The sequence below is a fragment of the Anabrus simplex genome, chromosome 1, assembly GCF_040414725.1.
Source record: "Anabrus simplex isolate iqAnaSimp1 chromosome 1, ASM4041472v1, whole genome shotgun sequence".
NCBI classification, from domain to species: domain Eukaryota; kingdom Metazoa; phylum Arthropoda; class Insecta; order Orthoptera; family Tettigoniidae; genus Anabrus; species Anabrus simplex.
Genome location: NC_090265.1, coordinates 1375336067 through 1375360521, shown reverse-complemented (window position 1 = coordinate 1375360521; position 24455 = coordinate 1375336067). Strand labels below are relative to the sequence as shown.

The window sequence follows — 24455 nt, the reverse complement described above, 5'->3', positions numbered from 1 at the left end:
TGAGATCCGAATTACATCAGTTTCTAACTGCAACAATAGATCGCTGATAGAATTCACCGATTGCTTTCGAATTTATCGAATTTCATATATGATCACTCCGACGGGAGTTTACAGACTTTGAGGTTATGTATCGAAGTGCTAGAAAGTAAAAAGATGACACTTTACATAAACAGTAAAATATCCTCGTCTTACAGTTACAAACAAAACAAATGTATGTGTACATAAGTTACTGAATCGTCCATATGTTGTATGTTGGGTATTCAGCCCGAAGGCTGGTTTGATCCTCCACAGCTCCGCCAACAGCTGCCATAAACAGCCTAGGCGTCACTGAAGAGGCATACTAGGGAAATGAGGGGGATTGGAAATATCTTATGAAAGTGATGTGGGTGATATGATATTGTTTAATGTAATAAAGAAACAAAAACCATGTAATAAATTATTATTTAACTGATAGGCCTACCATACTCAAATAATAATAATAATAATAATAATAATAATAATAATAATAATAATAATAATAATAATAATAATAATAATAATAATAATATATACCGTCCAAAGTTGCACCTGAAGTTCGGTAAGCCCTAATAAGAAATATTTTAATTATCTCACATATTACCCCATCAAGAGCCTCTATGGCTCAGGCGGGAGCACACCGGCCTCTCACCGCTGGGTTCCGTGGTTCAAATCCCGGTCACTCCATATGAGATTGTGCTGGACAAAGCAGAGGCAGGACAGGTTTTTCTCCGGGTACTCCGATTTTCCCTGTCAATTCATTCCAGCAACACTCTCCAATATCATTTGGTTTCATCTGTCATTCATTAATCATAGCCCCAGAGGAGTGCGGAGAATTCGGCAGCCGGCACAATTCCTATCCTCGCCGCTAGATGGAGGCTACATTCATTCTATTCCTGACCTGGTCGAATGACTGGAAACAGGCTGTGGATTTTCATTACCCCATCAAATGATTTAGGTTTTCGAAATTTTTGGAGAAGTTATCAGTAAGAAAACGACAAACTGTGCGCTATTATGAGATTTATCTCATCAATAATTTGGGTAATAACCAACCAAGAATGTTTCATGTGACCTAGAAATAGTTTTATTATTATTATCTAATCATGTTTTACTATAATCACTGATCAATATCGCTTTTAGATTTGAAAGTCATAACATTTCCGACTTTAAAAAAATCTGAAACAACCTGCCAAAGTAAGAATTGAAAGGCAGTTCCCACACCGAGAGTGTTTCAGAGATGGTTATCTGGTTGTACTTCCCCTTAAAACATTCATCATAACCAAAGTTTCGTCAAGATAATATTTTATCCCTTCTTCTTTTCATTATTTTCTCGAAGTTGATAGCCAAACGTGCACTGGACGACGAGGCAAAAAATGAAATCACGAAATACATCAGATATACAGAAGACGCTATGAGTTGTAGATTCTGACCTGGAACACCCACACATTTTAAATCTCGTCCGCGAAGCTTATCATATGAAAATTAATACCAGGAAGAGCAAAATGATGGCGCTACCTTTCGTAGTGTAACGGTTAGCCTGAAAAGAGCTGCAACACCTCGGGACGAAGACACGAATTTACTTACCTTGCCATACCTTGGCTGCCGGACTGAACATCCAAATATAGAAATTCGAACAAGGATTGAGCTAGTCAGAAGCAGACTTATGCAGGTAAGGGAGATTGCGATTCGAAAGTACTGTATACCCTCCGAGCGCGTTATCTGTTTTACGATAGGGCTACAAGGCTGCACCGTTTAGAAATAAGTTTCGAATCCCAGTGTTAACAGCGGCCCTCCTGGATGATCCTGCCACCCATTGGGTATTTTCACACTTACTCCAGACAAAAGACACGAATGTCCGTCAGCGCCTATCCAATCCTAGGATATTCAGTTAGTCATACTAACTTACTACAAACATTACAACAGCAGATTTTGTAGACTGTTCTTACAAGTACGAATACACAGGGTTGCAGAGCAAATGTTCTGCAAGAAGCCGGACGTAAGAAAGAACATGCAACAGATACTGTATATATTCTTCAGAACAACCCTCGACATCCAAGAAAATATGCATGCAGTAATCATGCACCAGAAGTAAAGTAAACAATGAAACAAAATTACTCACGCATTTTACTGTTGTTGGAAACTAATAGTTCTTGTTTCCTTAGTCTCTCAGGAAGCATCTTAAATACTTTTAAGCTACTAGAAAGTTTAAAATTATATTGTCACTTGAGTCAACGAGTCTGAACAAATTAGTGTAGTTGCAATTGTTGATCTGACACTAACGTGGTAATAGCGCGAACAGAAAGTCTATGGAGCCATAGAACACTGTGAAAGTAATAATGTAGTGATGAATTTACGCAACACAATAACGCGCGTGTCCTTCTAATATTGGGTTATTTCACTTGTCTGCAATGCTTCAAATATTTATGGATCACTTTTTGAACAAAACTTAGCAAACAAATTACTTTTGAACCACAATTTGAAGAAAACTAAGCACTCGCAATTTTAAACATTGGAATAAGGGATTGAGTACTATCAAACGATTCAATACTATCAACCATGGTAAGAAATTAAGAAGTGGTCGTCACAATAAAATCCACAAAAATATGTTATTTACGCGGCGTAAATCGGGCACATAAACATTGTCATTCACACGTACTCGTTCAATTTCGCACTGACACCAAGATTTCTTCAAAGGTGCTGGCAGGTAACAGAAACGCAATTCTGGCGTTAGGTGCGGTCTTGAAAGAAAAAGACGCACGGAGTAGAGTATGTACACATGTTTGGCGCTGAAGCACGCTACAACAGAACACTAAGGTGGATCAACACCAACTAAACTAACCGCGCCTCACACACACAATGCGAGCTCCTCAGGAAGTGGCTGGCACATTTTCCTCCTCGTCACACACACGGGACATCCTCCTCGCCGGAAGGAACTCTGCTTGTCGCTTGCCAGAGAAAAGTGTTGCCCTCCGAGGAGTTGGAAATGAGGCGAGTCTCTTCAATAAGAATTCCGTAAATCCCTCGCTTTAGAGGCCGAGCCGGAAGCTCCGACCCCTGATAACACGAGCCAACTGATTGGCTCACAGTCAGCTGCCGAAAATCAACAACCCGCGTCTTCTTTCAATGACATTTATTATGAATAAAAATCTGGATATGATGTATTTTAAAGACTGAAACCAAAGAATAAATATTATTTTAAGTGAAACTTGAAAGTTACAAAAGCTCTATTTATTACTGAACACCAGAAGCGAGGGAGACGATCCCTTTCTGTGGATAGCGGTAGCTAGAAGGAAGGGAAGGGGGAAAAGAGAGAGATTCACATCAAGATGTCACTGGGAACAGGAAACGTCTCCATAATGTGTAAACATACCGGAACACGAGAAGAGAATGAATGTACGGGGAATGGAACAGGGAGGGGATGAGACAACATACAGAAGCAGAAAATATAAGACAGTGGAAACAAACTACGCATACACACACCTGCCTTCATAGCCGCGGTTACTGAGACGATCATGGAAATAGAACCTGAGTTGTGCGGTTCGATTCTGAGACACTGCCCACACTGTAGTTTTTCCTTAGTCCAAGCGTAGATGGAACAACACAATGTAGACACAGAGTGGCTGTACACTACAACAACACTAATGTCAAGCACTGTAATAATAATAATAAGGATGATGTCTGGCTCTTTGGCTGAATGGTCAGCCTAGTGGCCTTTGGTTCAGAAGGCCCCGGATTCGATTCCTAGCCGGGTCGGAGATTTTTGCTGCGTTCGGTTTATTCCTGTAGGTCGGAGGGCTGGGTGTTTGTTATCGTCTCAATACATCTTCGTTTACACACAACATACTAACCAACACAGGAACGCGCAATAGTAAATACATTCCTCCACATAGGGTTGACGCCAGGAAGGACACCCGGCCGTAAAATCAGGCTGACCCAGATAACTGGAAAATGGCTAGGAAAGAATAATACTAATGTTTTCAGTCCCTGGAATTACATTTGCCGTTTTCAGAGACACTATTATGCCGAAATTTGGTTCCACAGGAGTTCTTTTGTGTGCCGGTAAACCTACCATCACGAGGCTGACATATCTGAGCACCTTCGAATGCCACCAGACTGAGGTGGAAATGAACCGACCAACTTTGACTCAGAAAGCCAGTGGCCCTGTACTGTGTAATATTAGAATAACAGACACGTAGGCCTATATAAATACGTACCGGTATGTATGTTTTAGTTGGTTAGTGCGATTAGCTGCCATCCCCGGAGGCCCGGGTTTGATTCCCGGCTCTGCCACGAAATTTGAAAAGTGGTACGAGGGATGAAATGGGGTACACTCAGCCTAGGGAGGTCAAATGAGTAGAGGTGGGTTCGATTCCAACCTCAGCCATCCTGGAAGTGGTTTTTCGTGGTTTCTGAAGCTCCAGGACACTGCCCTTGAGCCGGTAGAGGTGGGATCCCTCGCTGATTCCGAGGGAAAAACCGACCCTGGAGGGTAAACAGATAAAGAAGAAGAGGAGGAAGAAGAAGAATTTAAGTTCAGGGATGTGCGGGTTGTGCACACCCAAGGCAACATACTATTAGGCTTTTATAGAGTGGCGTAGCAATATTATCGGTGCCGAAACAGGACATACCAAATTTCTCCCTTAATATCAACTACATCAGAACATACATACATACATACATTATCATTATAGACTGTTATGCCTTTCAGCATTCAGTCTGCAAGCCTCTGTGAATTTACTAAACGTCGCCACAATCCTCGATTTGTAACTAGTGTTGTGGCCTCATTTAGTTCTATACCTCTTATATTTAAATCGTTAGAAACCGAGTCTAACCATCGTCGTCTTGGTCTACCTCTACTTCTTTTACCCTCCATAACAGAGCCCATTATTCTCCTAGGTAACCTATCCTCCTCCATTCGCCCCACATGACCCCGCCACCGAAGCCGGTTTATGCGTACAGCTTCATCCATCGAGTTCATTCCTAAATTAACCTTTATCTCCTCATTCCGAGTACCCTCCTGCCATTGTTCCCACCTGTTTGTCCCAGCAATCATTCTTGCTACTTTCATGTCTGTTACTTCTAACTTATGAATAAGGTATCCTGAGTCCACCCAGCTTTCGCTCCCGTAAAGCAAAGGTGGTCTGAAAACAGACCGATGTAAAGATAGTTTCGTCTGGGAGCTCACTTCCTTCTTACAGAATACTGTTGATCGCAGCTGCGAGCTCACTGAATTAGCTTTACGACACCTTGATTCAATCTCACTTACTATATTACCATCCTGGGAGAACATACAACCTAAATACTTGAAATTATCGATCTGTTCTAGCTTTGTATCACCAATCTGACATTCAATTCTGTTGAATTTCTTACCTACTGACATCAATTTAGTCTTCGAGAGGCTAATTTTCATACCATACTCATTGCACCTATTTTCTAGTTCCAAGATATTAGACTGTAGGCTTTCGGCACAATCTGCCATTAAGACCAAATCGTCAGCATAGGCCAGACTGCTTACTACATTTCCACCTAACTGAATCCCTCCCTGCCACTTTATACCTTTCAGCAGATGATCCATGTAAACTATGAACAGCAAAGGTGAAAGATTACAGCCTTGTCTAACCCCTGTAAGTACCCTGAACCAAGAACTCATTCTACCATCAATTCTCACTGAAGCCCAATTGTCAACATAAATGCCTTTGATTGCTTTTAATGATCTGCCTTTAATTCCATTGTCCCCCAGTATGGCGAACATCTTTTCCCTCGGTACCCTGTCATATGCTTTCTCTAGATCTACAAAACATAAACACAACTGCCTATTCCTCTCGTAGCATTTTTCAATTACCTGGCTCAAACTGAAAATCTGATCCTGACAGCCCCTCTGTGGTCTGAAACCACACTGGTTTTCATCCAGCTTCCTCTCAACGACTGATCGCACCCTCCCTTCCAAGATGCCAGTGAATACTTTGCCTGGTATACTAATCAATGAGATACCTCGATAGTTGTTGCAATCCTTCCTGTTCCCTTGCTTATAGATAGGTGCAATTACTGCTTTTGCCCAATCTGAAGGTACCTTACCAACACGCCATGCTAATTTTACTACTCTATGAAGCCATTCCATCCCTGCCTTCCCACTATACTTCACCATTTCAGGTCTAATTTCATCTATTCTTGCTGCCTTATGACAATGGAGTTTATTTACCATCCTTTCCACTTCCTCAAGCATAATTTCACCAACATCATTTTCCTCCTCCCCATGAGCTTGGCTGTTCACAACACCACCAGGATGATTTCCTTTTACATTGAGAAGATGTTCAAAATATTCCCTCCACCTCTCCAGTGATTCCCTGGGATCTATTATGAGTTCACCTGAATTACTCAAAACACTGTTCATTTCCTTTTTCCCTCCCTTCCTAAGATTCTTTATTACTGTCCAGAAAGGTTTCCCTGCTGCTTGACCTAGCCTTTCCAGGTTGTTACCAAAATCCTCCCAGGACTTCTTTTTGGAGTCAACAACTATTTGTTTCGCTCTGTTTCTTTCATCCACGTACAACTCCCTGTTCGCCTCGGCCCTTGTTTGGAGCCATTTCTGATAAGCCTTCTTTTTACGTTTACAAGCTGCTTTCACTTCATTATTCCACCAAGATATTCGCCTTTTCCCACCTTTACACACAGTTGTTCCTAGGCATTCCCTGGCTGTTTCTACTACAGCATCCCTGTATGCCACCCATTCACTTTCTATATCCTGAACCTGCTTACTGTCTACTGTTCGAAACTTCTCACTAATCATATCCATGTACTTCCGTCTAATGTTCTCGTCCTGGAGATTTTCTACCCTTATTCTTTTGCAGACAGATTTCACTTCCTCTACCCTAGGCCTAGAGATACTTAGTTCACTACAGATCAGATAGTGGTCTGTATCATCGAAAAATCCGCGGAAAACTCGAACATTCCTAACAGATTTCCTGAATTCGAGGTCTGTTAAGATATAGTCTATTATGGATCTGGTACCCCTAGCCTTCCATGTGTAGCGGTGAATAGCCTTATGCTTGAAGAATGTATTCGTAACAGCTAAACCCATACTAGCACAGAAGTTCAGCAAACGCTTCCCATTCCCATTAGCTTCCATATCTTCCCCACATTTACCAATCACCCTTTCGTATACTTCAATTCTATTCCCAACTCTCGCATTGAAATCGCCCATTAGCACTATTTTATCCTTGCTGTTGACCCTGACTACGATGTCACTCAATGCTTCATAAAACTTGTCAACTTCATCCTCATCCGCACCCTCACATGGTGAATACACGGACACAATTCTAGTCCTAATTCCTCCCACTGACAAATCTACCCACATCATTCGCTCATTTAAGTGCCTAACAGAAACTATGTTGCGTGCAATGGTATTCCTGATAAAGAGCCCTACCCCAGACTCTGCCCTTCCCTTTCTAACACCCGTCAAGTACACTTTATACTCTCCTATATCTTCCTCGTTATCTCCCCTTACCCGAATATCACTTACTCCTAGCACATCCAGATGCATCCTCTTTGCTGACTCAGCCAGTTCTACTTTCTTTCTTCCATAAGCCCCATTAATATTGATAGCTCCCCATCGAATTCCATTTCGTTCGCCAAGTTGTTTCCAAGGAGTCCCTCGCCTGTCAAATGAGAGTGGGACTACGTTACTCCCATAGGTCCGAGGCTTGCTTAAAATGTTCTGAGCTCGGTATATTCATGAAGCAGGATGCTACCCTACTTACACATAGTCCAAGTGAGGATCTCTCCTCTAACGGGTTATGGACCACCGGTGAATTGTATAGTCCTAGCCGCCTGAGCACAGGGAGGGCCATGACTCAGAATATGTCCGAGATGCCCACTCCCATTCCATAGCAACTGGTATCCCGACTCTCAGGACCACTTACTAGGCCACTCAGCCGTTGCCCATGGTTCACGAACTAGGACGTGACTACAGTAACCCACAAACATGAACCATCTACATCAGAAAACTGTGTATAATAAATGTTGTGCAAAATATAATTTTTGATTGTTTATATTTCATGCACTTTTACCGTAAGAGAAAAATAGCGAAGATATTCGCAATTACATAAAAATATTCAAACATCGAAAGTCCTCTGGAAATATTAGTTCTTCAAATTGCTAGTATTACATTAGTATGAGTTCCCCACTGTTGGTGGCCCTGGAGATAGTTTTCCATTGTTTCCTATTTTCCCACCAGGCAATTGCTGGGGCTGTTTCTTAATTAAAGCCACGGTCGGTTCTTTCCATTCCCATCTCATCCCATGTGTGTCTCACACGTTCACACTGTAGGCTATAATAAGGGAATTTCACGAATTTAGATTTTTGTGCAAATAAGCTACTATCATCTGGACACACGTCAAGGGCTCGATGTCAGCAGACTGGTGTCTGATTTGCTTCTATAGTACTAATGCTATGGTAAGAGTAGTTCAATATCTCGCCAGCGACGAGTGGGTAGTGGGCCTACACGTCGCGCGTTAATAACAATGAATATTTCTTTCGATTTGCGATGTGCCGAGTGAGTTGATAAGGCGGTTTGTCTCCCCCAGGAAGCATTCGGATGATAATGGGTTCCCCACTGCTGGCGGCCCTGGAGATGGTTTTGCATGGTTTCCTATTTTCCCACCAGGCAATTGCTGGGGCTGTTCCTTAATTAAAGCCACGGTCGTTTCTTCCCATTTCCATCCCATCGTCGCCATAAGACCTAAAGCAAGTTGGAAAACAATGCCGCGTTTAGTGACTGCGTATCTCGGATCTATTATCGATCAAAACATTTCTGGCGATCCTGTTTACAAATTTTACATCTAGCTTCTTAACTTCCTCTGTACTGATAACAAGAGGCTAGCGACGAGACGTACGAAATACTGTGTTCTTAGTTCAAGGACAGATGAAACTGACCTTCAAATTGCTAATATTACATTAGTATGAGTCATGTTGTCATTTCCCGTTTTTGGTCATTAGACGATATGTGTTGTACGCATACCACCAGCTCTGTCTTAGAAGAAGAGACTGTCGACGACCAGCAGTATCTTAGAAGAGGCCAGTACCAGTAACATTGAGGCAATCAGTTCTTAATTTATCGTTCTTTCTCACGATTTCTCTTATCGGACTTGTGCCTTCGTCGCTTTTGTTTAAAATGGTGTGGCCCGCCATGGACAACACACGTCACTTCAGTAGGTCAGATGCTACATCCTTCACGTCCCTGAAGACAGTTTGGCATTTCTTCGTGTAAGTCTTTTGCTGCTTACCCTGATCACGTTGTCTGTCCTTCAATTGAGAATAAGTCACCTGCTTTGGAAGGCGTGTGTTAGGCATGCGCTCGACGTGGCCGGCCAATCTGAAGATATAGTACACCCCAAAACGAATCAATACCTTTCCATGAAAATATGCCCTACGGTCGATCGTTTACGAGTCACAGACTTTCCAACTTTGCCTGGCACATCCCATGTCGAGTAGCTGGTGTACCTCAAGGGATATAACATTCTAATACAAGAAGTGCTCAAAATGTCCACATGCGCCTGAACGCACGCCTGAACACGCCACCTCATTGATGTCGGACACGTTCGAACACTCCAGGCATTCCATGTATTCGACGGCAACTTTGTTCTACACGCTGGTAAAGTACTGGAATGTCCGTAACGGCATGTCTGGTTCCAAACACAATCCTAAACATGAAATATTTCTAACTAAAACAGACGTGGCTCGTAACGATCGACAGTAGGACATATGTTTAGAGCGACTTTTGAAATGTTGTTTTGGCCACCCACAGGGGCCCGAGTTCGATTCCCGGCTCTGCCACGAAATTTGAAAAGTGGTACGAGAGCGGGACCGGGGTCCACTCAGCCTCGTGAGGTCAGCTGAGTAGAGGGGGATTCGATTCCCTCCTCAGCCATCCTCGAAGTGGTTTTCCGAGGTTTCCCACTTCTCCTCCAGGCAAATGCCGGGATGGTACCTAACTTAAGGCCGCTTCCTTCCCTCTTCCTTGTCTATCCCTTCCAATCTTCTCATCCCCCACAAGGCCCCTGTTCAGCATAGCAGGTGAGGTCGCCTGGGCTAGGTATTGGTCATTCTCCCCAGTTGTATCCCCCGACCCAGAGTCTGAAGTTCCAGGACACTGCCCTTGAGGCGGTAGAGGTGGGATCCCTCGCTGAGTCCAAGGGAAGACCAACCCAGGTGGGTAAATATATTAAGAAAAAATAAATAAATAAATAAATAAATAAATAAATAAATAAATAAATAAATAAATAAATAAATAAATAAATAAATAAATAAATAAAATTCCATAATATCTGTTCTGATTGCATTCAACTTTTATTAACGATATACGTTAAGAAGTTAATTTTTAATTTCAGTTACGTTTCACATACAGTATTAATTTCGACTTTCCAAGACAGGATTACATACAAGCGAGTTGCATTTCACAAGGTGATCATCATCAGAGGTTATAAGATGAACAAAACATACTTTTAACTTGCATCTTGAGCAGTGAGAAACGAGTCACTACACTGATCATAAAAGAACCCTGTATTCCAGGGTCTCTCAGAGTGCACGCACCGGTGCACTGCGCGGCGTAGGGTGCAAAAGAAGACTTCGTTAGGTTGACCAGAGAGCATTTTAAGCAATAGCGCTGTCTCTCTCTTTTCCTACGTCTGTTTCCCCCTTCCTCACTTGCTCTGCTTCGCTCCACCATCGGCAGTGTTAAGCCGAGCTTAGCCGAGTCGCCCCGAGACAAAACGCTGGTCCGAATGGAGCCGATGCACGGTGAACAGAACCTCTGCGCCTCGGTTTGCATACGTGAAATTTTGGGCATTTGAGAGGCCCTGCTCTATTCAAACGATAAGTGTACGAATGATGTGGTAAACCGTTTAGGACGATCATATCTGTTTAGCGTGGTGATTCACCGTGCGATTTTCAGGAGTGGTTACACATTCTAAAGGAGTTCACTTTTGATTAAAGAGAATTAAAGAAGGTGAAGCATCATCTGTAACGATTAAGAGGGGATTCCGCAAGGCAATATTATTGGACCTTTATGTTTAGCTATACATATACCAAAAACCAAACCAAACCCCATGGCTCTACAGCCCTTGAAGGACCTTGGCCTACCAAGCGACCGCTGCTCAGCCCATAGGCTTACAGATTACGAGGTGTCGTGTGGTCAGCACGACGAATCCTCTCGGCCGTTATTCTTGGCTTTCTAAACCGGGGCCGCTATCTCACCGTCAGATAGCTCCTCAATTCTAATCACGTAGGCTGAGTGGACCTCGAACCAGCCCTCAGGTCCAGATAAAAATCCCTGACCTGGCCGGGAATCTAACCCGGGATCTCCGGGTAAGAGGCCGGCGCTATACATATACAGTAAATTATATTCTTAAAGAACTGGAATCGCAAATAAGTCTTTCTGCAAATGGTGTTATACTGTATAGGGCAGTAACTATGTTACAGGATTGTGAGCGACTGCGAAAAGATCTCGACAATATTGTGAGATGGACAGCAGACGATGGTATGATGGTAAACTTGATGAAAAATCACGTTAAAAGTTTCATCAGTGGGAGAGGTCCTCTCAGATTTAATTACTGTGTGATGGGGTGAATTCCTCACGAGGATCATTCTAAGCACCTAGGCGTCATTATAAGGAAATATATTCATTGGGGTAATATTAACGGGGTTGTTAACACCGGTAACTAATCTCTTCATATGGTATTTAGAGGTTTTAGTAAGTATGTATAGCAGAGGTCCGCCTCTGTGGTGTAGTAGTTAGCGTGATTAGCTGCCACCCCCGGAGGCCCGGGTTCGATTCCCGGCTCTGCCCCAAATTTGAAAAGTGGTATGAGGGCTGGAACGGGGTCCACTCAGCCTCGGGAGGTCAACTGAGTAGAGGTGGGTTCGATTCCCACCTCAGCCATCCTCGAAGTGGTTTTCCGTGGTTTCCCACTTCTCCTCCAGGCGAATGCCGGGATGGTACCTAACATAAGGCCACGGCCGCTTCCTTCCCTCTTCCTTGCCTATCCCTTCCAATCTTCCCATGCCTCCACAAGGCCCCTGTTCAGCATAGCAGGTGAGGCCGCCTGGACGAGGTACTGGTCATTCTCCCCAGTTGTATCCCCGACCAAGAGTCTGAAGCTCCAGGACACTGCCCTTGAGGCGGTAGAGGTGGGATCCCTCGCTGTGTCCGCGAGGGAAAAGCCGACCCTGGAGGGTAAACAGATGATGATGATGTATAGCAGAGGGCGAATAAGTCAACGATAAGACCCTAATTATGGTATGGTTCCAGTGCTTGGAACCCTCACCTGGATTGTTTGCTATGACAACTGGAAAAGATGAAAAAGAAAGCGGCACAATTTGTTCTGGGTGATTTCCGACAAAGGAGTAGTGTTACTAAAATGTTGCAAACTTTGGGCTGGGAATATTTGGGAGTAAGGAGACGAGCTGTTCGACTAAGCAGTATGTTCTAGCTGTAGCTGGAGAGATAACGTGGAATGACACTATTAGACGAAAAAGCTAGGATCGTAATATGAAGATAAAGCCGGAATTCAAGAGAAAAAATTGAGAAGAATTAGGTAGGTAAGGTAAGGGTTATTCTGCCCGAAGGCAGGTCCGAACCTCCGCAGAGGTGTTCCTGAGCCGGAGTTTACGTGCGGTAGGGTGGCCAGTTCCTTTCCGCTCCTCCATTGAGAGGAATTAGGGACTGTAATATTTTATCAAAGGAAATCTTCAATAAATTTCCCAGTTCTTTGAAATCATTTAAGAAATTATTAGGTAAACAATTAAAAGGGAATCTGCCAACTGAGCAACAACCCTAAATTCTGATTAATGACGACTGATTGATGTTTGATTTAGATGGAGTGAACCTTTGTGGTTACGTGCAGGCAATCGTTCTTCATTCGCTGCTCATGGTACAAATTTGAAGTCTGGCATCATTTTATGAATTCTGATGATGACCAGTGTGTCAAATATAATTCATATCTCCAATAAATCATCATTCAATCGCGGATGCTTCTCACAACATGCAAATATTAACTTTACTTCATTCGCCTGTAGACATGGTTTTCCTTTAACAAGTAACCTTGCATACGCGAATTCGATGTTCAGTGACGTTTCCAACGATATCGATATTATCATGCTTTCCCTACCTCGAAGTGGGTTAGGTTCCTGCTGGACTGAGTAGCTCATGTGGTAGAGATCAAGCTAGAGGGCTCGATCTCTAAAAGAACTCCTGCGGGAGAGATTTCAGGCACCTCACGGCGTCTCCGAAAGCTGTTAAGGTAGTTAATAGGATGTAAAACCAATAACATTATTGCTGCTCGTTAGTGCCAAGTTTACGAATAGTGGAAGCAAATTTTTGCTCCTCCAAGGACCATAATCTGTATGGAGGTGACCCCGCTTCGGCTTTGCTATTTGTTGGTTGGAATTGTACCAACTCGGTAACGGACATGCCACCTACGACAACTGGCATTTCCTGTCTTACCTCCGCGGACAGTAAACACAAGAGTATCTTTATTTTTTAGCTATTTGCTTTACGTCGCACCGACACAGATAGGTCTTATGGCGACGATGGGACAGGAAAGGCTTAGGAATGGGAAGGAAGCGGCCGTGGCCTTAATTAAGGTACAGCCCCAGCATTTGCCTGGTGCGAAAATTGGAAAAACGGAAAACCATCTTCAGGGCTGCCGACAGTGTGATTCGAACCCACTATCTCCCGGATGCGATCTCACAGCTGCGCGCCCCTAACCGCACGGCCAACTCGCCCGGTCATAAGAGTACGATTGGCTTATGAAGTATTGAAGGATGAGTGATTTATCTAAATCACAATGGGAGCTTCGTTTTTCCCTTGTCAGTGGCTAAAAATCTTTCAACCTAGTGTCTGCGAAAATTCTTCAGTTTTGATCATAGCGAGATGGGACGACCATATTTCATATCACAGCTAAAGAAAAAGACGTCCGTAGTTAAGAATTAAGGGGGAGACCTTCAGAGACTGGTCATACGGCTCTACCCTTATTCTCACTAAACTTCCAGAAATGAAGATCATGCTCCTTAGTAGTGGACCGAGTGGGTGGTGACGCGGTTTAGGTCACGTAGCTGTCAGCTTGTATTCGGTTTCTACTTCGTTCCCCATTTTCCCACCAGGCAAATCCTGGGGTAGTATCTTTATCAAGGCCCGGTCGCTTCCTTCGACTCCTAACTCTTCCCTGTCCCATCATGGCCATAAGACCTATCAGTGCCGATGCGACGTAAAGCAAGTCGTAGAGTTGGCTCATTTCTATTGTTGGGTCCGATTCCTTGGCTGAATTGTCAAGGTTCAGATGATTTTAACTACCTGTGAGTAATTCCTCTGGGTGTTTGTGTTTGTCTTGACACACATTTACATCACACTACTAACGACCACAGAAACACGCAATAGTGAATACAGTACATGCTTCCGAACAGGGCTGGCGTCAGGAAAGGCATCCGGCCGCAAAGCTGGCTAAATCCATACAAAGTGCCGGGGTGTTGTCGAATTGGTCCGATGGTTATAGGAATTTGGAGATCAACCAATTAGTGGGGTCGAACTGGTCCGACGGTTAGCACAGGGGGTAGGGTCGAATTGGTCCGACTCTAACATTTCAAAACCAAGGATTGAAAAAGCCTTATCGTCCGCTCATATATTATACCAACTGTCCCAATAAAATGACGCAGGACAATGTGGTAAGTATATGTGCCGGCATTTTGGCCTTGTTAAATAACGTATACAGTGTATGTAGTGGCCTTTCGCTTGGGTTGGGTTAGGATCGCCATTTTTGACCCGATTATTTCTTTTCACCTTTTAAATATTTAAGTCCCTCAAAAACGACTAACTTAGAGCTCCTCTCTCTTGACACGGAATACAGTGTACACGTCTAATTGTAAGTGTACTACACTGCAATGAAATTGTCTGAGAACTGACACTGATGCCCGAGTGCACCAAGCTCGGTAATTATCAGCCTTTACGAAACCGTGGTAAAACTTTTACCGTGGTATTGTCGTAAAAGCAGTGCACCATTACTATCGCCCGGTTTCGTTACCGCGGTTTCTTGACGCTTGATTTTCTCGCTATTATTCCCCTCGGAAGAAATTCGAAGTAGTATTCAGGAAGCAGTGATCATTTCGATAGTCACTTGTCTTTAGTTTATCCAGCCGGCAGTGATCGTTTCGACAGTCACTTGTCCCTCGTGTTTACATTTTGTGACAGCGCAAGCAAGTTATCGACTCCTTAAAATGGAAAATAATGTTCGACATGTTTTGAATGTTACATCGAAGTCCTAAAGACATGGAAGGGGACCTCCTTTTCCACACACAATATTGTCTCTCGACAACATTCCTTGTGGCAATATGGGCTCTGTTATATCGTTGTTCTGCTGGGGAGGTGGGATTCTGAACAGGAGGAAGGATTTACATGGGTAACCTCAATCACCCAAAATATAGCCACTAGCTATTTCTCTCGTCTCGAGACGCGCTCTCAGCCGAGAATTGTGAAATATTGTGCTATCATGAGTCGACCCTGGCCATCTTGCTACAATATCTCGTATCGTGAGGTTCGAATCGCTCACAGTTTGCACGTTTAGCGAGAAATAACCTTTCCTATTTCTAAATACCTCCCCATTTTCACCTCCGGGAGACTGTATTCGCACATGAGTGCAGTCCAGCGCACCCAATACACCAAGGAACCCAGCTATTGTATGAAACCCTTCCATAACCTCTCTTTGTTCTCGCTGCGTAAGTGGAAGTTGAATGAACTGTGGCGATAACGACGCAAGTAGATCAGAAACCTTGTGTATTATGCGGCATACAGTTGTTCTGTCAACATCACAGACGTCACCGATCACTCCTTGAAATGTTACAGTTGCATAGAACCGCAGCGCTATTAAAAGACGATTTCTAGGCGATTTCGGACAGTTTCTCTCAGTCGGGCATTCCAATTGTTCACCATTTAAATCTTCTCTGGAACGATACATCGCTTAATTCTTCAAATAAATCGCGTCTCTCTTCTATAATTCTCCTTTCATTTCTTTCAAACTGATTAAGATACTGGAGATATAACCTATAGTTGTTAAGCTCCATCTTGGAATCTTTAACCACAGAGCACAAATACAACTTTACCGCGGTTTTCTTAGTTAACCGCTCGCTCACACGCGGTAAACATTATACCGCGGTAAAATGTCGGTAAACTCGAAACCGAGCTTGGTGCAACAGAAATACGACTTTACCCTGATAAAATTGTGAAGTTTACCGCGGTATTCTCTTTACCGAGGTTGGTGCACTCGGGCATGAGTCTAGAGAAATGAGGCAGTTGTTGAGGGGTTGGTGGTTAGGTTAGTAACACATTCAGTAATTCCTTTCTCTACCTGCCAACTACCCGTCGGACCAGTTCAACCGTGACCTTTCGTTATGGAACAAAAATATGGTTGGAATGTTTTGACCGTCAGACCACTTCGATATTACCCAAAGTGCCGAACTTAGGTAATTGGAAAAAGGTCAGGAAGATGATGATTCATCTGTACTGCAAATTCAGTGAACTTCTGGATCAAAATGTTTGTACTATCTGATTGTGAATGAATGAATGAATGAATGAATGAATGAATGAATGAATGCCTAGTTGCACTTCCCCTTAACCCTCAAGCACACGCGCCAAATTTTAGGACGCAGACACACGCGTGGGGGTGCTTTCCACCCCACATATAATTGTATTGTAAAATATGAATTACTGTATTATTTGGAGATTTTAAGATAGATTATATAAGAATGACTCTGTCAACGGGGATCCAGCCAGAAAGATATAAGAGCGGGGAGAGCACAGGAGAGTTATTTGTACATATCACTAGGAAATAAAATGACCTGGGGTGGATTCCACCCCATACGCGTGTGTTTGAGGGTTAAAACAATAATCATCACCCCCAATCGAAATGAAGCTCTTCAGAAAAAACAAGTACGCCTTTTCTTCCTCGATCAGGCAGTTTCTCCTAAAACATTTACACGGATACACTTCTTTTCTCTGGTGATATTGGGTGATTTCACTCTTTCTACATTACAATTTCTACAATTTCTACATTACATTACAATCGTCAGTCGCAGTGTTCTGTATCCTAGCTCCTGCCACCTCTCCATTTTAGGCAGGACAATTTAAGGAACAATATTTTGCACTTACCAAGAACACAGATTCGGAGAGTAGATAGCAACCAAGTTCAGGAAACAGAAAGTTCAAGAACAACGAACGGACATATTTATGTTTTTATGACAGTTCGGAGGTTGTCAACGTCCTTGAAGAGAAATACAAGGCAATAAACAGATTTGTGTCGCCGATTTACAGGTACATCCAATTTCTTGCTCATCTAATATTCATTTAGTTTTGAGGTTTGGTAAAACAATGACTTTCTATTCCGTTGTCTTAGTGTAAATGATTATTTGAGAGCTAGGTTTAATGCGCTTGGTGGTGTCACAGCTGTGTCACATATGTGAACTTTGCCCTGTTTTGTGGCTGAATGCTCTTCCTAATGTTAACCCTAGATGATGATGATGATGCTTATTGTTTAAAGGGGCCTAACATCGAGGTCATCGGCTCCCATGTTAACCCTATGTGGAGGGATGTACGGTATTCACTCCTGCATCTATCGGTGGTAGTTGGTAGTATGTGTGCATATGATTGTTGCTGACCATTCAGTACAATACTTCTTTTACTCAAAGTAAAAGACAATATCGGTGGCGATATATTCACAAAAGTTGCAATATACAGTACTTCCCGTACATTAGGGATATAAAATTAAAAATTAAATAGGTAGAAATTGCAATACTTACTTAACTGATTTTACAACTTTGAAATTTATAAATTAGAACAGGTAAATTATTTCTAATAGTCCTACATGGGAGAGCCTCCGTCGTTCAGACGGCAGCGCGTCGGCCTCTCACCACTGGATACCGTGGTTCAAATCCCGGTCATTCCATGTGAGATTTGTGCTGGACAAAGCGGAGGCGGGACAGGTTTTTCTCCGGGTACTCCGGTTTTCCCAGTCATCTTTCATTCCAGCAACACTCTCCATTATCATTTCGTACCATCTATCATTCATTAATATATCACTTTGGCAGTGGCGACCCCATCGTATTAATAGCCTATACACGATTCATTCATTACATCCCTTACGCGGTCAATGACTGGAAAACAGGTTGTAGGTTTTCATTTTTCAGTCCTACATGGAATACTGCTTCAAAAAGTATATTTAAAACCACTTACTAGCAGTTCCGCATAAGTTCCTCCAGCTGGGTATCTGTATGAGTGGAAGGAGTGATCGTGTGTGAAAATGAGAATGTGATATAAATGTGCAGTCAGGGAAAATATTAAGTTAATACAGTAAATTAAATAAAGTATGCCTTTACTAGTGAGTTGGTGTTTACAGTGCACTACATCTTCTGGTATGGACTAGAACAAATTTGTTACTTTTATTGACTTGTCTGAGTCTCACCTTTCCCGTACATTAGGAGCAATGCTCATACCGATCCTTATGCAGCTAGTCCCTGTTCTTAATGGGGTGAAGATGTATCAGTATAATATCACTTCAATGTATGTAGTTCTTTCTCAGGTTTTGTCTTAATAAGTACTGTTATTTTGCAGTTCTTAGTATTTTAAATTTTAATTTGTTTAATAGTATTTATATGCTGTAAGAAGGACCAGAAGCCTTGACTTCCCCACGGACAATATCTATATAAGGTTGCACTGGTGAAATACACGCTCTGCCTTGATCCCACAGGCGAAGTGGAATAGCCGTACCCATATAGCACAGTCTATTCGTGGCCGGTGTTCATGAGAAATGACGCATAGGCATTTCACTTGATTGAATAGCGCCACTTTACATTCAAAGGAGTGTACCATTCGAATACAATCACTCCCAATAGGCACGTGCGTACAAACAATTCTGGTGCCACTACATATGTTCAATATCACATAAGTCCACGATGAGGTTAATGACGTGTCATTAAATTTCGTAAGACAGCGGCAAAAATGATGCACCTTTCGCATCATACATGTACCTCAGAAGGATAGTACTGTGATCTGGTCTTTTAATATAATCTAAAACTCCCAGCGTGTGTTTGTCAATATAATAATAATAATAACTTACATATGGCCTCAGCTAAAAAGCTTGACATTCCGATTGTGCAGCTAACATAGAAGGATGAATTTCGTGTGGCTATTTCTAGCCGAGTGCAGCCCTTGTAAGGCAGACCCTCCGATGAGGGTGGGCGGCATCTGCCATGTGTAGGTAACTGCGTGTTATTCTGGTGGAGGATAGTGTTATGTGTGATGTGCGAGTTGCAGGGATGTTGAGGACAGCACAAACGCCCAGCCCCCGGGCCATTGGAATTAACCAATTAAGGTTAAAATCCCCGACCCGGCCGGGAATCGAACCCGGGACCCTCTGAACCGAAGGCCAGTACGTTGACCATTCAGCCAACGAGTCGGACACATAGAAGGATAATTCTACTGGATGGTTGTTTTGGCTGAATTTACAGTATTTAATTCTATCGTGTGACGCTGCAGGCACACCAAGGACCTTTAACATGCCTACAACAATGACATGGAGTGCCATGATTTTTTACTACCCTTCAAAAATCGTCTTCAGTTAGGATCGAACCCGCGAATTTGGTGTCATCAGTTGGACACTCTACCAGTGACCCACCGAGGTAGTAGCTAGTCGAATGACAACATTGACGGAATCTGCTCCTTTGCATCGTTATACAGACTTTAATAATAATGTAGGGTCAGACGTCCGATGATGATGCTTGTTATTTAAAAGGGCCTAACATCTAAGGTAATCGGCCCAAAGGTCAAAGGTTCAAGACACATTCGTTACAGGTAGAAGAAGAAAAAATAAGGACATGGGTCCGGAAACATTTTATTTCCATGTTAGAACTCATTTTCTACCACTCTATGTAGTATGTTAGTCACGGGAAACACACAGGGACAGAACATTCAGAACATTACGCATCAGTACTTTCTTTCTTAATCTGCTTACCCTCCAGGATTGGTTTTTCCCTCGGACTCAGCGAGGGATCCCAACTCTACCGCCTCAAGTGCAGTGTCCTGGAGTGTGAGACTTTGGCTCGGGGATACAACTGGGGAGGAGGACCAGTACCTCGCCCAGGTGGCCTCACCTGCTATGCCGATCAGGAGCGTTGTGAGGGGACGTGAAGATTAGAAGGGATATATAAGGAAGAGAGAAGGAAGCGGCCGTGGACTTAAGTTAGGTACCATCCCGAGATTTGCGTGGAGGAGAAGTGGGAAACCACGGAAAACCACTTCGAGGATGGCTGAGGAAAGAATCGAACCCACCTCTACTCAGTTGACCTCCCGAGGCTGAGTGGACCCCGCTCCAGCCCTCGAATCACTTTTCAAATTTCGTGGCAGAGCCGGGAATCGAACTCGGACCTCCGGGGGTGGCAGCTAATCACGCTAACTACTATACCACAGAGGCGGGCTGCATCAATACTTACGGAGGAAATTTTGAAAATTTCATGTGAGAAGGAATTTCATGTAGTATGCTGGTACGTTCTGTTCCTGTGTGCTTCCCATTGTTATTTGTATTACGGAGAATTGTAGAAAATTAGTTCTCACATGGAAATAAAGCGTTTCGACACCCATGTCCATATAACATATTTTTTTCTTTTACGTGTGAGGAATATGTCCATAAAGTTTGGCTGTACCCTATTGTTACATTCTGCATAGTTGGCGGACGGATTTAGCTTGTGCTTCAAGTAGATAGGAGTTCGCGGCTCAACAGATATAAGTGAAAGCGGTTTGGAATATCACTTGCAATGGGAAGCCACAACTACGGGGTCACTGATTTCGTTCAAACATTGTCAGATTCATCTACGAGAAAAATAAACCGATAACTGTCCGAGGCTTCGTACCATTGGACTTTAAAGAGAAAATTGTCCCTTTAATTTAACAACAAGACTTTCACTACCCACTAAATAATATAAGTATCAAAAATAAGGTTCCTAGAAGCAAAGCAAAGTCACCTCCGTACAGACCATGAAGACCCTTGGAGGAGTGGAAGGTAAAGGCTTCCACCATTGTTAACCTCGGCACGTAATGGGGTGGAGTGGTTAGCCCTACGCCCGGCCGCCTTTGCCCCCAGGAATTAACCTGGTACTCATTTTTGGTGTAGGCTGAGTGAACCTCAGGGCCATATGCACCTCCGGAAGTGGAAATCTCGTTTCTTAAATTTTACGACTTTCTGACGGGGATTCGAACCCACGTCCTTCCGGGCGAACCGAGCACGCCTTTACCGCCTCGGCCAGGCAGCCCCTCATTTACATTTTTACTCTAATTGTACGTAAATATTCCTCAAAGCATCACTATCGACAACATTTTCATACTTTTCCTTCTTTTATCCCTCTTCTCAGATTAAAGCCGGGTTTTATAGATTTTCCTTTCTATTAGTAGGCTTCATGTTAAGAGGAAAATTGTCCAGCTTTTAAATGTTAATTCATTGCATCATGTGTGTAAGGAATGTGCCGATATTTTTATTGACAAGTGTTTTAATGTGTTGATACAAAGTTTTTTAAATGAGAAACAAGACAAATCTAACAGTAAAAGTTCAGGGAGGAATGCTAAAGCAAAAAAAGTAATGCATAAATGAAAGATCAAGCCATTTCACAGCAGTCCATTTCACATCTTGTTTATATGTCTAATTTCAGTCTTTAAATAATAACCTTTTAAATAATTCTTCATTCATTTATCCAGAATTGCTTTAGCAACTTCGAAGTTAATATCTCAATAATACTTTCTTTCTAGAAGTAATTTATTTATCCATTTTCGTATATGCATTTTCATTGATATATGCATTTTGAGCGACTTTTCAGGTCAAGTCACTAGGAGCGCCACCGTCGAATTGTCTCCCATTTTAACAAGGCTAAATCCGTAAGTGTCGCGTATTGTCTCTACTGTATTTGGTTTATATGAGAGACCTGTATATATTCGCTTAAGAAAAAGAAAGTATATTTTTTTAAACTATCGTATTCAGCTTTACAAACTATGCCGGTGTGCACATTTTTACAACAAAACATTAGTGATAAAACATAAAATGAACGCGTGGTACTGCTTAAGTACCCCGCAGGAACTTTTGTCAGAAATAATTGAACCTATAGATACAACGTTTATTGTGGATACCCACAGGGTTTATATCTACTTAGGTGGTGAATTATATTTTGATAATAGTTAAAATTACGCCTGATAAAATATTTAATACGAGGAGTATAAAATTTCATGCACTCATTCTTTTATTTTGACCAACTACGTATATTTTGTTGCTTCTGCTGCTTTAGTTGTCTGACTCCACGGCTAAATCGTTAGCATGCTGGCCTTTAAGCACAGGGGTCTTGGGTTCAATTCCCGGCAGGCTAGGGAATTGTAACCATAATGTGTTAATTCCGCTGGCACGGGGGCTGGGAGTATGTGTCGTCTGCATCATCATTTCATCGTCATCACGACTTTGAGGTTACCTACGGACGTCAAATCAAAAGACCTGCATCTGGCGAACCGAACTTGTGCTCTATACTCCCGGTACTAAAAAAGCCACGCGCCATTTCATTGCATTGCTTCAATTAGTGTCAAACCTTGTAATACAGTATTGTAAATATGAATTACATTGCCGGGCTGAGTGGCTCAGACGGTTAAGGCGTTGGCCTTCTGACCCCCACTTGGCAGGTTCGGTCCTGGCTCAGTCCGGTAGTTTTTGAAGGTGCTCAAATACGTCAGCCTCGTGTCGGTAGATTTACTGGCACGTAAAAGAACTCCTGCGGGACTAAATTCCGGCACCTCGGCGTCTCCGAAAAACGTAAAACAAATAACATTATTATTAATATGAATTACTTTAAGTAAAAACGAAGGTATAAGCTAATTATACTCGTATTATAGCAGTTCATTAATGACATAACGACAGTCGAGAATAATATTAGATTTGCTCATTATTATTAATGGACATAATTCATTTCGGTCCTCACTAAGGGCTGCGGATCTATATCACCGAGATGAATATAAACATGAATGAGGCATGAGTGCATTTGCCCCGTTATTGCATGTCCGCATATCACTTCGCACCGAGGTATTTTGAACTAAGAGCGGTGGTGGGGCTTCTTGCACTATAATAATAATAATAATAATAATAATAATAATAATAATAATAATAATAATAATAATAATAATAAAATAATAGTGTTTTAAACTATCGTATTCAGTTTTACAAACTATGCCGGTGTGCACATTTTTACAACAAAACATCAGTGATAAAACATAAAATAGGATGTAAAAGAATAAAGGTGCACCGAGCGAGTGGCTGGGTAGTTTGGGTCACGCAGCTGTCAACTTGCATTCGGGAGATGGTGGTTTTGAACCCCACTATCGACAGCCTTGAATATGGTTTTCCGTGATTTTCTATTTTCACGGCAAGCAAATGTACCTTAAGGCCATGGTCGCTTCCTTCCCACTCCTGTCCCTTTCCTCTCCCATCGTCGCTATAAAACCTATCTGTGTCAGTGCGACGTAAAGCTAATTTTAAATTTTAAAAAAAATTTAAAAAGGTGGGTCTTGGTTGCGAATTACAGCGGAAAACAAGTGTTGCATTCGATGCCCAGGCACTAGGTAAACAGAGCGCAGACTGTTATGTGTTCTTCAGTGTGCTGTAGTATCTCTTTGTAAAACTGTGTGCTATCTACCACAGTGCTGGACAGTATGTATATATCAAATATTGCAAAAACGGTGGTCATCAGATTGAATGAAAGAGAAAGCGAAATTGCTGATGAAGTGTATGATTTGTCAAAATATTGCGTGTCAGAAAACGTGGAAAGGAAATAACTCTAGATATTTATTTGACTGAACAACAGCAAGATGAAAATGAAGATGAAGGGGATGAAGTAAATGAAGAATGGCGGACGAAATCTTTTCCCGAGTCGAGAGGAGCAGTTCACAGCAGAGTAACTGAGTAATTATATGCTAACATTTTTTAAAGCATTGGAATTTCTACTGCAAAAAAGGTGAAGGTCGTAAATTAATGGTTGCTACCATGAACACAGAAACGTCACAAGCAAAAATGTAATCACAGATTGTGGTTGTCAATGAAAAATAAATTTACATTGTTAACAAGTGATTGACAGATGTACAGAATGAAGGAATTTATCTAACAGGGCAAAATCAATGAAGGAATTTAATAGGCTTAAGTGCACATCTGCAGAATTCGTAAAGTGGCAGGCAGTGAATCAAACTGTGAAAGAACGTGATTTACAAAAAATATTCGCGATATTAAAGGCGCGCGAATTACAAATTTGATGAAAATAAGTTCAAGGCTAGTTCGGGATAAATTCCATCAAGAGCATATAATACATGCACATTAATCATGGACATATTT

At 42.4% G+C, this 24455-nt stretch overlaps 1 protein-coding gene across 3 annotated transcripts in view; it reads right to left on the bottom strand.

Annotated features, from left to right (window-relative positions):
* LOC137496879 (uncharacterized) overlaps positions 1 to 24455 on the bottom strand; it is a 487890-nt gene that overhangs the window by 102894 nt on the left and 360541 nt on the right. The window contains exon 1 of one of the 3 annotated variants that reach the window (XM_068225508.1): positions 2135 to 2854. The exons of the other annotated variants lie outside the window; for them this stretch is intronic. Coding sequence (XP_068081609.1) covers positions 2135 to 2192 — 58 coding nt within the window. The 5' untranslated portion in view covers positions 2193 to 2854. Of the gene's footprint in view, positions 1 to 2134; positions 2855 to 24455 lie in introns of those variants that run through there. 3 annotated transcript variants of the gene reach the window in all.